Raw genomic sequence first — 16307 nt, 5'->3', positions numbered from 1 at the left:
ATGGCTAAAAGCATGGAATTGGCCACGAATTTACTCTTCTTAAGAGCACCCACTGAACACAAACACATTCTGCGTTCTGTGTGGAAACAAAAACCAGGAATTATTTTGAGTTTTTAATGTGATTTTAAAAAAAAAGTCTTGAAGGAAAAAAGTTGATGGTATCCTATTTTGTCCTCAGTAATATACAAGGAAATAGTCAAAATGACTTCTTAGGACTGTCAACCTGACAGCGTTTCCAAAGATAGAGATTTAATAAAATAAGCTCCACAAAATACAAACAAAATCAAACAATGTGTATGTGTGCGCATGCGTGCTTTGTTGATACTAAAGATGAAAATACATAATACAAGTTCTTAACTGCTTCAATGTTTAATGACAGGCTGAGAGGTTGACAGTCATCTACACTAAGGAAAAACCTGGAGAGAGTTTTCAGACCAAACGTGAACTACAGAAGGTAAAACAATAATAAAGAAAAAGAATAAAAGATGGTTAACTAGTTGAGCCTCAACTCATTTTTACTCTCTCTTTATTTAAAAAAAAAAAATGTATTAACACTTCAAATGTTGATGATTTAACAGTATCAATCCCGTCCAATCCACTGCAGCTAAGCAACTAGCAATGCCCAAGTAATTTGACTTTTAATTTCTATGAAGTTGAGATGTACAATTACAATCAAAGGTAAAAATCCTACCATAATACACATTCCAGTTAAAATGTTATGTTCTTTGGTCACATCATCCACCTTTTAAAGATAATTATATTTCATAATTATATTTCAATTACAATTTTACAAACAAAAAATATTTTTCTAAATTTATGCAACCCTTGGATGGAGAGGAAAGGGGGAAGTGGAGAGAAAGGAAGAAAACTTTAGCGGCTAAACAATGTTACCCTATAAAAAGAAAGCAAGATGTTAAAAAGTTTTAAGTAACATAAGGCAACAAGTAACTCTTTAATAATCCAAAACTAGACAACTCAAATCAACAATAGTGTGTGTGTATATACATACACACAATTTGTGTATTTATTTTTATAAAGAATGCTTCCTGAGTCAGCAAGCTGGCTATCTATTCCTCAAATATGCACACAATTATTGCTTCAGTGGTAACATTTTAAGGGTTCATAGCATGCTTATTTACATTTGTTAAACTGTAACAACAGGAAAAACTGCATGTGACAATCATTCTTAAGGTCAGAGGCACAATGTAATATTCAGAAATAATTAAGTCACCCTTCTGCTACTTTTCCCAAACATTGTGCTACATACAGCTAAAATGCTGTGTAAAACAGAGTATTTATTATGATTTTAAAAGACCTTTTTCAAAATGAGTCACTGAAATGATCCTGTCAGAGGCTCTAAAATATATAAATGAATTCATTTATTCCAAATGCTAATGATCTAACAAGAACAGCTCAATGTGCTTATTAAATAGCTCTGAGTGTTTTATTTATTTGAACGTTTCTGGCATGTAATGCGTAAAAAGAATCTTTGCATTAACATTCTAATAGACTAGTGGGTATCTCTGTACTAACCACCTGGAAAGCCCAACTCCTATGACAGCCAAATTCAAAATGATCAACATAATTAAATGAAGACTATTATTCTTAAAAGGACAAATATTCCAAAATAAAAAAGAAAATCATGATTACCACCAGAAGTGAGTAGCAGCACACACAGGAAAAACTCATAGGAAAAATATTGTTTTGCTTTCTAGAATAGTTATATCTATTCCTAATAATAAATCTTATTTATTTCAGATTTCAGGTTAAGCACAAGACCAGAAAATCTGCATCTACTTAGCATTTCTAGAGAGACTGTTCAATCTATTTCATTTTTATAACAATAGAATAGAATTATCTACAACAGCTGTTCCCAAATACCTCCAAATTTCAACAACACAGAATCAGAAATGAACTATCCTCAAAAGCTCTGGCAGTCGCCAGATACAGACTGCAGCCTTTTGAAGTGGATTATGAATGGAAACTCAGAAACAGCTAAGCCTCTAGAAAACAATGCCGCAATAATCTGGGCCTTGTGAGACCTAGCCTTCAGGTGGTCATGCTGTGTGCTTCTACAGGGCTCGCATTAGTTTGAATGAGCCACGAATTAGGTAGGCAACTTAAAGAGAAAGTTTAAGCAAACTATCCTAATTCTGTGATCTCCAGCTTTGAAAACAAACCATCCTTTCTCTTTACCCACTCCCACTTCAATTGGATATATATAGACTGTACTCATGTTAGAGAGGTAGACACTTATCTGTTTTTCATCTCTAATCAAGGGGCTTCATTCACTCTATCTTAACAAAACAAATGAATTTCTAGTTTGTTCTCCTGTGTACCTGTTGAAGTTCAACAAGCATGTCTGTGCCCTGTTTTTTAATTTCTAATTGAGGAAAATCTAGTAGAATTCACTATCCATCTGATCAAATCTGTCTGTCATAAGAATTGAATACACACCAAAGCCTTTTCTACTGCAGGAGAACTACCTACAAACTGTATAAAATTTTTTTTTCAAAACAAAAAAAGCACATCACAAATCAAATGCCAAATTCCTGGGCACTGTCACATTTTCACAGTATGTTCAGGTATCCAATCTCACTAAATGACATCTTCAAACTCAAGGAAAACTAGTCATGCTAGCAAATAAAGGAATGCATTTATAAAACTAATCATACAATACAGAATGTGGCATGAACCCAGTGCAGTATCCTCTGCATAAATAAACATCTTAAAAAGACACAGAAATAACCCAGAAAAAATAACGACTTCTACATAACAAAGAAATCAGAATAAATATTTATAAAATATTCAACCACATTAAAAAAAAATAAAAGCCAAAGGAACATGTCAGTGCTCTGATGCAAGAAGTCAGGGTCATCTTGCATCTATCTCTCTCTATGTGGACCTCGTACTAACAATACTCTGAAAAGGCCTAGGAGAACCCAAAAGAAAATGTGGCTTCTCCATTCCCTAAAGTGGTATATTCAAGAGCAGGTACACAGATTTCTAGGAGAATATAAGGCATTGAAAACACCAAGGCCAAAATGCACAATGGTGATCCAAGACACTGGCATGCAATTCCCAATATTGGTGGGTATTCCAAGTGCAGTAACTCATGGGCACTTATCAATTTCTTTTAAGAATTACAGTTCATTAGAGCTGGAAAGGGACTTCTAGAGATCATTTGTTCCGTTTCAAGCATTCACATAAGCGTTATCCCCTACACAACTCAGTTCTAATTAGAATCACTACTTCATATATTGTTCTATTCCACTGAACACCACAAAAATGCTCTATGGCTTTAAATCAGAAATGCTATTTCCTGCCATAACACTAATTCATTTCTACATGATCCTGAAGGAAGAATTTATAGTGTGTCTCTTTCCCCCCTCCCCCCTTTTTTTAAAGGTCACATAAAATGAGAAATCCTTGCAAATAGCAATAACCATATGAGCTTCACTTCCTGGCATTTTCAAGAATCAAAAAAGTCACACCCCAACATACCATCTAAATTTTCTGCTGCTTGAAGCTTTTCTCCCTATCTCTCTTCTGGCTGAAGCAAGGAAGAACAAAATTATTAGTTGTCAATTAGAGCTTTTCCACCAATTTTAAGAAGTTCAGTTTCACACTTGAAAGCAACAGAGCGCACCTAATAATAATTGCTAAATTAGGCCAACTCCCTTTCTTAGGTCATATTCCATGTCAAACAAGAATGGAGCATAGCACTAGCCATATTCCTACAAAGTGACAGAAATTAAAATACATAGAGATCGTAGGTGCAAACCCAACCAGAAGGGAATGTCCAGTCTGGGAACCTGTCCTTCAAGGCATCCAGCTGGGGAGACCTCTTGTCCTCTCCAGAAAAGTAATGAGCAGCTATGGCCACAGTGACCATTCCTTCAGGATGTTCTTCTGAGACCTGGCAGAGAGAAAGGGGCAGATTTCATTTAGCATTTGATCTCCCTTACCGTGACCTAAAAATTATAGTTTCACACTAATACAAACTTAAATCTGCCCAAATGGGAGGGAGATCCAAGGGAGAATAAAATGCATATATCTCTACTCCTGAGCTACTTACTGGTCAGAACCTCAATGAGCAGGAGGATGATGAGTGACAAAACTGTGCTGTTTACATGCCAGAATGAAAAGAAAAATATAATTTTGTTGTCAAGTATGTGCCAGTCGCTAACTTAAAAAACTATTCTGGAGAAATTAACTTTCAATGATGTCTTGCTGTAAGAATTTTTAAAATAATTTTTAAAAAAAGTAAGCAAAAAAAGTCTGTTCTTTCTTGTTCTTTCCCCTACAAGGCAGAGAGGAAACCCACTATCATAAAACTCTTCAACCTCAAAGTCTGCTCAAAGTCAGAGTTCAAACAAAACAAATCACGGCAGGCACCTAACATGTATGTAACAGGTACAAAGTCAAAGACTGTATGATTTAATTCTGCTTTAAATTAATACTCTCTCAGACAATCCATTTTATAGAGTCACCCTGGTTGCCAACACTCTGTACACAAAGAGAATTCCTAATCAAAAGGAGGTGCCATTCTCCTTCTGGAATCATCTCTCCCTGAAATGCTATTCCACTTTATGACCTAGCTGAATTAAATGACAAGTACAATGCAAGAGAAATTTCTAAAATAAAAAGTGCTAGGAAAACAAAATCAATTTTCTTCTTCCTACCTGCACATCTATCCAGAATTGCCAGGGAGAAGCTTGTAGTCCATGAGAATAAAATACAAAATAATCTCCTCCTTTACTTGTAACTGGTGTACCATTGCCAAGAGACCAGCGGGAAAGCGTTGATCCTTCATGTGTGCGGACATAGAACGACATGTGACTAGGACCTATATAATAAAAAGTATAATAACTTAAAGTCATTAAGAAAAACTAAAACGGTAAAAAGTCAGCATTCTCCTCCCCAAACCAGTATGTGAGTGTTCCGTCCCAAATATCTTTTGACTTACCCCCAAAATCTAGTTCATATTTATACAGTTCAAAATGAACAGTCATTGAGAATGACTTTCAGTTCCTGGGAGGAAAACCCTCCACACAGCCCCAGCCATCTCAGGGCTCTGATAAAAAAGGGTCTCCCCCACACTCTCCCCACACCACGGTGTCGTGCCCACCTTCACAGAGCAGCCCCACCATGTAACAGAAATACCAAGCGCTGCTCACACAAGAGGCCCCGCCCTGTGCCAGCTGCTTATGCCAAAGGAAGGCAGTCAAGGTTAAGCTGAAGAATGTCGATCCTCAACTACTTTTAGACAAACTGCAAACTCGCCCTAAAGCTAGGTTAAAAGACACCAAGTGAAAGAAAGAGTAAAAAGGAGGCAGATCAATCTCACTCACCTGTTACTTCAAAGGTTAACTTCACCGACTCTGAGGGTGTTTGTTCTTTGGATATAAGCCTGAAGCGAGAAGGGTTTCCAGGAGAAACTTCTGGTGCAGGAAGGTACCAGTTTTTCCTAATTTGAAAAAAAAAAAAAAAGGATATTTACAGCTTTATAAAATCCTTTTCATGTACTATGGAATCTCAAGTGAAGAAGCAAAAATGCAGCATATTTTCTTTAGCACAGGATGGGAAGTACTGAAGATGTCTAGTGCATATTAATGTAGTAGTTTCTATGACAATTGATTTCAAAACTGAATTGATTTCAAAAATCAACTACAATTTGTGGGGAGAGAATCTAAGCAACACCTCCCAAAAGATCAAGAGAATTAGTCAATAGAGAAAAGTAGCTTTCAACAGTTAGGCTAATAAAAAAGACTTCAAATCCTGCTACCCTTGTCCTTCTTATTGTCTTGGACCAGGCTTTTCTTCCTAAAACATACATGCTTCCTAGAAAACTTTTCTGATTTTTCTAAGATAAATGAGATTAAAGCTTCCTTTTTAACTGCTATCTCATGACAGAGGATTGTGTGCAAGCCTACTCTTTCTAGAGTTCCCAAAGAGAATTTCTGAAGTTGAAAAAGCTAACCCATCACAGTGAGAAACTTCATCCCACAACACAAGCAGAATTTTGAATCAAGTTTATGATTCTCTATCCACATAAAAATATAAAAATGGAAAAGTAAGTTACTAATAAATATTTGAAAATCTCTACCTACAAAAGATTTTAAAAAAACAATGTTCCTACCAACCTGATTAAAAAATGCACTGGAAGATACCAAGGAAATCCACAGAGGGGAGCTGTCTCCTCACAAGGGGCTCTGATGGTGTCATTGATCTCAGGAATATGAGGAGTGATGTGAGACATTCCAGTGTAATCAAATCCATTAATCCATATTCCAGAATCTCTCTTCACTATATTTCCATCCAAGCCATGAAACGTTCTGGTTAAATGCTTTGGAGAAAAATTAAGAACAAATTAATTTAAAAAAAAAAAAAAAAACAACCCTTAAGAAAATCTGGAAAAGGACAGAAAAATCAAATCAGAAGGCAACTTTAAAAAATAAAAATGCTGTACTCCCTAAAGAGTGATGTAAATTTCATAGTTAAATACCAAAGACAACTTGAGTGACTGATACCAAAATGAACCTACCATAAATGGTTCTTTAATATAGGCAATGATAAAATAAAAGTTTTCTCCATATCATACTAGCAATAAAGCTGATTTCCTATGACAATCTATCTCTATTTAGGAAATTCCTTTTAGTTCTTCTCTATTTTGTTTCAAGATAAGGCATATTCATCCAACTGTCAATATTTTAGGGCCCAATTAAGCAACCTAGGAATTATCTAGTATTTTTAATTCCCTTCTATTTTTCATTCTTTTAACAATGTTAGTCCTTCTATCAAAAAACAAGGGCAATAAGAGGATAAGGAGGCTGAAGCTAATCAAGCATTGGTATTACTCTACAGCAACTCAGAGCAATAGATTCCAAGAATATGTGATACTACAGAAATCAACTCTTTCTTTCAAATTCACCAGTACTGGAAAATGAATGGATGCCCATCAATTGGAGAATGGCTGGGTAAATTGTGGTATATGAATGTTATGGAATATTATTGCTCTGTAAGGAATGACCAGCAGGATGAATACAGAGAAGCTTGGAGAGACCTACATGGACTGATGCTAAGTGAGATGAGCAGAACCAGATCATTATACACTTCGACAACGATATTGTATGAGGATGTAATCTGATGGAAGTGGATTTCTATGACAAAGAGACCTAACTGAGTTTCAATGGATAAATGATGGACAGAAACAGCTACACCCAAAGAAGGAATACTGGGAAACGAATGTGAACTATTTGCATTTTTGATTTTCTTCCCGAGTTATTTTTACCTTCTGAATCCAATTCTCCCTGGGCAACAGGAGAACTGTTTGGTTCTGCAAATATGTATTGTATCTAGGACATACTGCAACATATTTAACATATATAGGACTGCTTGCCATCCTGGGGGCGGGGGGGAGGAGGGAGGGAGGGGAAAAAACGAAACATAAGCGAATGCAAGGGATAATGTTGTAAAAAATTACCTTGGCATGGATTCTGTCAATACAAAGTTATTATTAAATAAAAAAATTTAAATTAAAAAAAAAAAAACAACAAATTCACCAGTACTTTAATGAACAAAACAGCCTATATTTTCCCAAAGTTTAGGGGAATTTGTTGTCAGTCTAGAGAAATATAACTTTAAATTTCTCATAAAACAATTTGTAAATATATTTATAGCTATAATGCATTAAAACTTAATGGGAGGGCAGTTAGGTGGCCTCAGACATTTAACATTTTCTAGTTGTGTGACCCTGGGCAAATCATTTAACCCCAATTGCCTCAGCAAAAAAATAAACACCACCACCACCACCTTAATATGTGCTTCTCAAGTATTTTTACAATGTTGTGACTTTGAAAATATATCCTTTTAAGGGGCAGAATCAGGATAGCAAAGAAAAGGCAGAGCTTCACTGTAGCTCTCCCCCAACACTTTTAAATGATGCCATAAGACAATTCCTCGAGCAACAGAACTCATAAAAGTTTGGGGTAAAATAATTTTCCAGCCAAAAACAACTCAAGTCAGCAGGAAAGCTCTCTCATACCTGAGTGAGAGCATAGCACAGCCCAGCACAGCCCCAGCAAATCAGAAGCATGCCTTGAAATCACTGAATCAGCTACTTGGCGGAGCTCTCGCCACACAGATATTGAGAGTCTAACAACTAGTTAGGAAGAGATTGCGTGGTCTCTTTGCTAGCACTGAGGCAGACCTCTGTTGCCTTGCCCACATTTGGATCCCTGTGGCAGTACCAGGACAGAGAGGAGTACTAGCATACCAGAGCTTGCAACTGCAGGGGAGTAGGGACCCTCCTCACAATTCCAGGGCAGAAAAAGGTGCTTATGGTTACTTCCAAATTGAAAGCATAGTCCAGGAGAAAAGTAAATACAATTCTCTTTAGATCATACCACCTTGAAAGAATGGAAAATTTACAGGTCCCCACAAGTACCTCTAAAAACAACTACACAAAACCCCTGAAGCAAGGACAGTGTTCCCTCCACCTTGAAAGCTGAACCCTACTTTATTTTATTTTTTTTATTATAACTTTTTATTTATAAGATATATGCATGAGTAATTTTTCAGCATTGACAACTGCAAAATCTTTTGTCCAATTTTTCCCCTCCTCCTCATCCCCTCCTCCAGATGGCAGATTGACCAATACATATAAAATATGTTAAATACAATATATGTATACATGTCCATACAGTTATTTTGTTGTACAAAAAGAATCGGACTCTGAAATATTGTACAATTAACCTGTAAAGGAAATCTAAAATGCAGTCGGACAAAAATAGAGGGATTGGGAATTCTATGTAGTGGTTCATAGTCATCTCTCCCAGAGTTCTTTCGCTGGGTGTAGCTGGTTCAGTTCATTACTGCTCTACTGGAACTGATTTGGTTCATCTCATTGTTGAAGAGGGCCAGGTTTATCAGAATTGATCCTCATATAGTACTGTTGTTGAAGTATATAATGATCTCCTGGTCCTCCTCATTTCACTCAGCATCAGTTCATGTAAGTCTCTCCAGGCCTTTCTGAAATCATCCTGCTGGTCATTTTTTACAGAAAATAATATTCCATAACATTCATATACCACAATTATTCAGCCATTCTCCAAATGATGGGCATCTACTCAGTTTCCAGTTTCTTTCCACTACAAAGAAGGCTGCCACAAACATTTTTGCACATGTGGGTCCCTTTCCCGTCTTTAAGATCTCTTTGGGATATAAGCTCAGCAGTAACACTGTTGGATCAAAGGGTATGCCCAGTTGGATAACTTTTTGAGCATAATTCCAAATTGCTCTCCAGAATGGCTGGATGTATTCATAATTCTACCAACAATGTATCAGTGTCCCAGCTTTTCTATATCCCCTACAACATTTATCATTACCTTTTCCTGTCATCCTAACCAATCTGACAGGTATGTAGTAATATCTCAAAATTGATTTAATTTGCATTCCTCTGATTAATAATAACTTGGAACATCTTTTCAAATGGCTAGAAATAGTTTCAATTTCTTCATCTGAAAATCGTCTGTTCATATCTTTTGACCATCTGATCCCTACTTTAACAAAGAGTTAAAAATCAAGTAATAAACTGAAAAAAATAAGCAAACAACAGAAAAAGATTCTGACCATAGAAAGTTACTATGGTGACAAAGAAAATCAAAACACACTCAGAAGATAACAAAATCAAAGCTCCCATAACCAAAGCCTCCAAGAAAAACATGAATTGATCTCAGGCCAGAGAAGAACTCAAAAAAAATATTGAAAATCAAGTAAGAGAGGAAGAGGAAAAATTGGGAAGAGAAATAAGAGTGATACAATAAAATCATGAAAAGTAAGTTATACAGCTTGACAAAAAAAGATACACACAAAAATTAACACCTTAAAAACAGACTAGCTCTTAGCTCTTTGACCTAATGAGGAGAATGCCTTAAAAAAGCAAAACTAGCCAATTGAAAATTTTAAAACCCACTTTAAAAGTAGAAAGGAAGGTACTTAAAGCTCACTGAAGAAATTCCTTTAAAACTAGACTGAATAAGTAGAAGTGTATTTTATGAGAAATCAAGAAATAATAAAACAAAACCAAAAGAATGAAAAAATAGAAGACAATGTGAAATATTTCCCTGGAAAAACAATTGATCAGGAATATAGGTACAGGAGAGATAATTTTTTAATTATTGTCCTATATAAAAGCTATGATCAAAAAAAAAAAAAAAAAACCCCAGAGATTATCCTTCAAGAAATTATCAAGGAAAACTGTCCTGTGATATATTCTAAAACAAAGGGTTGAAAGAATACACCAATCACCTTCTGAAAGATTCCAAAATAAAAACACACAGAAATGTAATAGCCAAATTCCAGAGTTCCCGGATCAAGGAGAAAATATTGCAAGCAGCCAGAAAGAAACAATTCAAGTGTGATCATGGAGCCACAGTGGGGCTAACACAAAATTTAGCAGCTTCTTCATTAAAAGATCAGAGCACTTGGAATATGATATTCTGAAAGGCAAAGAAACTAGAATTATAAACAAGAATCACTTAGGAAAAAGGAAGGTAATCTTAAATAAATATTCAATGAAATAAAGGATTTTCAACCATTTTTGATGAAAAGAACAGAGCTGAATAAAATATCTGACTTAAAAAAATAAGACTGAAGAAAATCATAAAAAGTTAAAACAGGAAAGGGAAATCATAAGGAACTTAATAAAGTTAAACAATATATGTTCCTACAAGAAAAGATGATACTTGTAATTCATAAGAACTTTCAAATTATTAGGGCAGTTAGAAAGAGTATATATAGACAGAGGACACAGGTTTTAGTTGAATGTGAAGTAATGATAACTAAAAATATTAAATTAAGGGGCAAGAGAGGAAATGTACTGGGAGAAAGGCAAAAAGAAGTAAAATGGGGTAAATTATCACACATAAAAGACATAAGAAAAAGATTTTACATTAGAGAGGAAGAGGGGAAATTTACAGAGGGATGAATGAACTTTATTCTCATCAGAATTGGTTCACATAGACACTCACCTAGATATAGAAACCTATCTTACCTTACAGGAATGTAGGAAGGAAAGGAGATAAGAGAAGAGGGGGGGAGACAGATAGATGAGAGGGCAGACTGGAGGAAGAGATAGAAAGAAAACACTTGTGAGGAGGGACAGGGTGAAAATAGAGAATAGACTAATGGGAGGGGGAGAAAATGATGGACAGCTAACAATAGTAAATATGGATAAAAAATTGAAACAAGTTTCTTTGATGAAGGCCTTTCTTCTCTAACATGTAGAGGACTGAGTCTAATTTATAAAAATAAGAACCACTCCTCAAATGATAAATCATCAAAAGATATGAAGAATTTTCAGATGAAGTAATCAAAGCTATATAGCCTTATGAAAAAATGCTGTAACTCACTACTGATTGGAGATATGCAAATTAAAACAATTCTGAGGTACTATCTCCTATCTTTTAGATTAGCTAATAGAACAGAAAAGAAAAATGATAAATGGTAGAGGGATATGTGGGAAAAATGAGACATCAATACACTGCTGGTGGAGTTGCGAAGTGATTCAACCATTCTGTATAGCAATTTGTAATTATATCCAAAGGGCTATAAAACCACCCATATCCTTTGACCTAGTAATACCACTGCTAGGTCTGTAACACACACCCCCCCCCCAAAAAAAAGGGGAAAGGACCTGTATGTACAAAAATATTGACAGTAGTTCTTTTCTGGGGACAAAGAATTAGACATTGAGGGGATATCCATCAATTGGGGTATGGCTGGGTAAACTGTTATATGTATTTATGATGGAATACTACTGCACTAAGAAATGATGAACAGGATACTCTTGAAGCAAACTGGAAAGACTTCCATAAGCTCAGGTAAAATGAAATGTATTACAAACAGAGTAATATTATTAAGATGATCAGGTGTGATTGACTTAGTTATTCTCAGTAATACAATGATCCAGACAACTCTGAAAGATTTGATGAAAAATGCTATCCATCCCTAGAAAAAGAACTGATAGAGTTTGAATACAGATTAAAGCATACTTCTTTTCTTTATTTTTCTTTAATGTGTGTGTGTGTGTGTGTGTGTGTTTTTGTGTGTGTATACACACACACACACAACATGACTAATATGGAAATGTTTTGCATGACTATATATGTATAATCTATACAGAATTGCTTGATTTCTCAATGGGGTGTGGGGAGAGGGAAAAAGGGAGAGAATTTGGTCCTCAAAGTTTTATAAATAAATAAATGCGAAAAACTGTTTTTTACACATAAATGGATGGACGAATTTTAAACACACACACACACACACACACACTCACTCACTCTCTCTCTCTCTCTCTCTCTTAAGAAATTATCATTTTATTTCATGTCCAGCTGATAAATGCTCTTCTTGATGAGCATATCACTGCTCAGTTTTTTCCTTATTGCTATACATTAAAAAGGCTAAGATCAGCTTAGCAAGATTAGACCTAGATTGGGAGCCTGACTTACTGATAATTAATGCAGCTCAAATCCTAAAATCTTAAAATAACTAACATAAAAAGGCTGATGGCTTTTTGTATGTCTTTTTTTTAATGGGCGTGTGCATGCATGTGTGTGTATGTATGTAGTTTTGTTTTTACCTGAAGAAAGACTCTCTTGGGCTTTGGATTAGCAGGATCAGCACTATATGGAAAGAAGATGCCACTGCAAACTAGAAGTAATGTAACTGCACATACTGAAGCCAAAGCAAATATCGTCACTTTTGTGTTTTTGGCAAGATAGATGAAGGAAATCTGAAATATAACACACAAAAAGCGGCATCAATAACAGATATCATTGATTAAAAGATACTGTTAAAAGCACGCATAATTTAAATTATTCTGCAGGCTTTTTCTACTATATAATAAAAATAAAGTCACTCAGCTAACCCAATATACATAGCAGAAGAAAGGTAAAACCATCACAAATTATTCACTTAAGAGGTCAATGTGTCAATATTTTCTCAATGCTTATATTACAATGCTTACAAAATAGTTCATAATGTAATCTAGAACTCAGCAGAAAAAAGAGAAACCAAACCAGATTTGGGAGGAAGAAAACATAAGAGGAGCTGCTCAACAATAGTTCACATTTTACAATACTGTGAAGTATAAAGCACTTTCCTGCCCACATACCTATAAGGGAGACAGCACAAATAGTACCCCCACCTTACAGATAAAGAAACTAATACTCAAGTAGCTAAATGATTTTGCCCATGGTCACTCTGTGCAAAAATACTGGATTACACTCTTATTCTTTCTGAGATTCTCTCAAATTTCTGACCTTCACGCCAACATGTTATTACTTTACAACTGTAGTTACACTTCAGAGAGGACAGGAAGACCTACAACTGTAGGAACTACCCTACCTCTACCCCCAGTGCTGGCCTGGCCTGGGGACAGGAAGACCTACAACTGTAGGAACTACCCTACCTCTAACCCCCAGATCTCACCCGAGGCTCTACTATTGTCTCCTTGGATCCTCTAGGGTCCTGGGACTGTATTACTTTACCTACTGATATAAGCTCAGAGTCCTAGAGACTTATTCCCAACATGTAATTGGGCTCTTAGGAAATCTGACCCTTCCCATCATCTCTGCAGTGTATGTAGTTTTTTCCTGCCATTAGCATGTGAATGCTTTCAGGGCAGGGATTATCACTCTTTTCCTACTTGTATGCCTAACACTTAGCATAGTTCTTAGAACAGAAGTAGTAGTTAAAATATGTTCATCCATTCATCTCATTTTGATCTTCACAACTATCAGTAGTTTTGCACAAGCATTATACTCAGACATTAAAGTAGCAATCAGAACTCAAACATCAATCTTTTGACTTTCTGATAATCCTAAAGTTTTGTTCCTTAAATAAATTTTGTTGGTTTCAAGAAGTAATTTTAATAAATAAAGAACTTAAGGATTCTACCAACCAATTCTATCATCATCAAGCTGCTCAAAGCAAGAGTTCTTATGTCTCTCTGCTTCCCAGCAGTCATATGCAGTGCCTTATACTCCCTCACCCCATACATCCAATCAGTTATTGTTATCTTGTCAATTCTACCTGCCCAATATCTTTTTTATTTTTTGCTGAGGCAATTGGTGTTAAGTAATTTGCCCAGGGTCGCCCAGCTAGGTAGCATTGAGTGCCTGAGCCCTTCAGAGCCAGTGCTTTACCTACTGCACCACCCAGATGTCCCTGCCCTGTCCTTCAGATACTCACTTCAACTAGTAGAATAATCTCATTTGTCTGGTCTCTCCCTTTTCCCTTCCATACCACACACCACTTCCAGAATGATATAGATTTGGAAGTATGAGCAATCTTATAAGGTCAGATAGTTCAATACTTTCATTTTAGGAATGAGTACACTGGGTTATAGATTAAGTCTTAGCCATGATCACAAGTCCTAGGAATCGGCAGAGGGAGGATGTAAAACCAGACATTTTGATTTCAAAATTTTTCTACTGTATATTGGCACTTCCCTGTTTAATAAACTATCACCTCTAAGATTAAATAAAAACTCCCCTGTATGTAATTTAAAGTCCTTCACAAACTAGCTCCGACCTTATTATACATTACTTCCCTTTACATACCATTTGGCCCAACCAAAGTACCCTTCTAGCTGTTCTTCATCTCTGTAACTTTGAACAGGCTATCTTCTGTGCCTAGAAGGCTCACTCAGTGCTTTAAAATCTCTAAATCACTGCATAACTTAGCTTAAAAATCACTACTTATATTGCAGCTGTTGAAGCCTCACTCCCAAAACTACTTCTTTTCTTACTTTATTTTGAATACATTTTATATATACTTATATGTGTGTGTAATCTTATTCCTCCTCCCCAATAAAATCTAAGTTGTTTTAGGCCAAATACTGTTTCATTTTTGTCTTGGTACACAAAGCATAGTGCCTATCTATTATGTAGGTGTTTAATAAATGTTAATTCACTAATTACTTAGATCAATAATTTACCTTCTAAATTATTACTAAATCTGTCAGTTGTTTCTCCTGCCTCTAGCTGTAGTATGTGACCTAAATGTTTTGTGTTTATTCTCAAGGGTTCATAAAAAATATCAATAATCATTCAGTGAGGTTCTGTATCAAGTAAATTCCATTAAAATGAAACTCAATTATCATCTGCAACAACCTCTACAATCTCAAAATAAAATATAACAAAGACAATTTAGAAAGTTTAAGTAGAGACCTGGATCAAAATTAAATACTTACTCAGATCATCTAACCCACAGATTTTTTCATTCAATTATATTTATGTTGCTATTTGTCCCTTTGATATATCCTCTCCAGTTACTAAAATATAAACATGTAGTATTGCTACACCTAACCACATACTGGCACTCAAAAAGAAAAGAAAAATTAAACTTTTTCTTACAAAATAAGAAGACAAAATCATTGCACAGAGAGCCAGAATGGAAGCCAACACAACATCTGGTGGAATTTCTGAACCACTTCTTCCTAAGATAGGTGTAAACATTTCAAACACTGCCCAAATGAGGTACAGTGCATAAAGATATGGAATAAACATGCCCAGAAGGTAAATCAAGATAAATCTTCCTTTGGCACCTGTAAGACAGAGGGGGAAAAAAAGTTTACAATCCATTCTGAATTCAGATCTAGATTTCATCATCACCATATATTTGAAAAGCAATTACAGAATATCTACTACTTACTTAAACATTTAGGAAAGAATATTCAACATTTGTCATTCTTGTGAAACTTAAACTGTAAAGTAAGAAGGTAGGCAAATTCAGATATAGTAGCATACTTCCAAAAACATACGTGTGTGTGTGTAATAAGAGTGTGTGTTTGTTGAAGACAAATGAAATAGTTCCTGATCCTGACAATTTACATTCCACTGGAGGCAGGGCTACAAGATGTACACAAAAAAGCACAGGAAAATCAAAACTGAGGAAGTAAAGATTATTTACAATGTTGGAGAACATGAAGGGGATAGTATTAAAGAGGGTTTCAAAGAAAAGGTGGCATTTGAACTAAACCTTGAAAAAAGACAAGTATTTGGAGATAAAGAAGAAAAAGTTTGGATTGAATTAGGATGCTATAGTGGTAATAGATGTCAGGTCTAAAAAGACAGAAATGACCCAGGATGTCAGAAGGGAAAAAAATTCATGTAAGAGAAACCAAAATGAGTAAGATCTTAGAGGAACAACAAGAGCATAGGTGGACAGAGGCAATTCACCTAGCTAGAACCAAAAAAAAAAAGGAAACAGACTTCTTCCCAGGGCTTGGCTCATGTGCT

The 16307-nt window shown here is 35.5% G+C and overlaps 1 protein-coding gene across 1 annotated transcript in view; it reads right to left on the bottom strand.

The window, feature by feature from the left end:
- Window positions 1–509: 509 nt before the first annotated feature.
- The window catches only part of ERMP1 (endoplasmic reticulum metallopeptidase 1), a 51015-nt gene continuing 35217 nt past the window's right edge, over window positions 510–16307 (bottom strand). The window contains exons 10-15 of the mRNA XM_051987681.1: window positions 15423–15613; window positions 12644–12796; window positions 6147–6349; window positions 5355–5470; window positions 4686–4849; window positions 510–3919 (exon numbers count right to left, since the gene is read on the bottom strand). Coding sequence (XP_051843641.1) covers window positions 3755–3919; window positions 4686–4849; window positions 5355–5470; window positions 6147–6349; window positions 12644–12796; window positions 15423–15613 — 992 coding nt within the window. The 3' untranslated portion in view covers window positions 510–3754. The remainder of the gene's footprint in view (window positions 3920–4685; window positions 4850–5354; window positions 5471–6146; window positions 6350–12643; window positions 12797–15422; window positions 15614–16307) is intronic.

Source organism: Antechinus flavipes, chromosome 1, assembly GCF_016432865.1.
Source record: "Antechinus flavipes isolate AdamAnt ecotype Samford, QLD, Australia chromosome 1, AdamAnt_v2, whole genome shotgun sequence".
NCBI lineage: Eukaryota > Metazoa > Chordata > Mammalia > Dasyuromorphia > Dasyuridae > Antechinus > Antechinus flavipes.
This window is presented reverse-complemented; position numbering and strand designations above follow the sequence as displayed.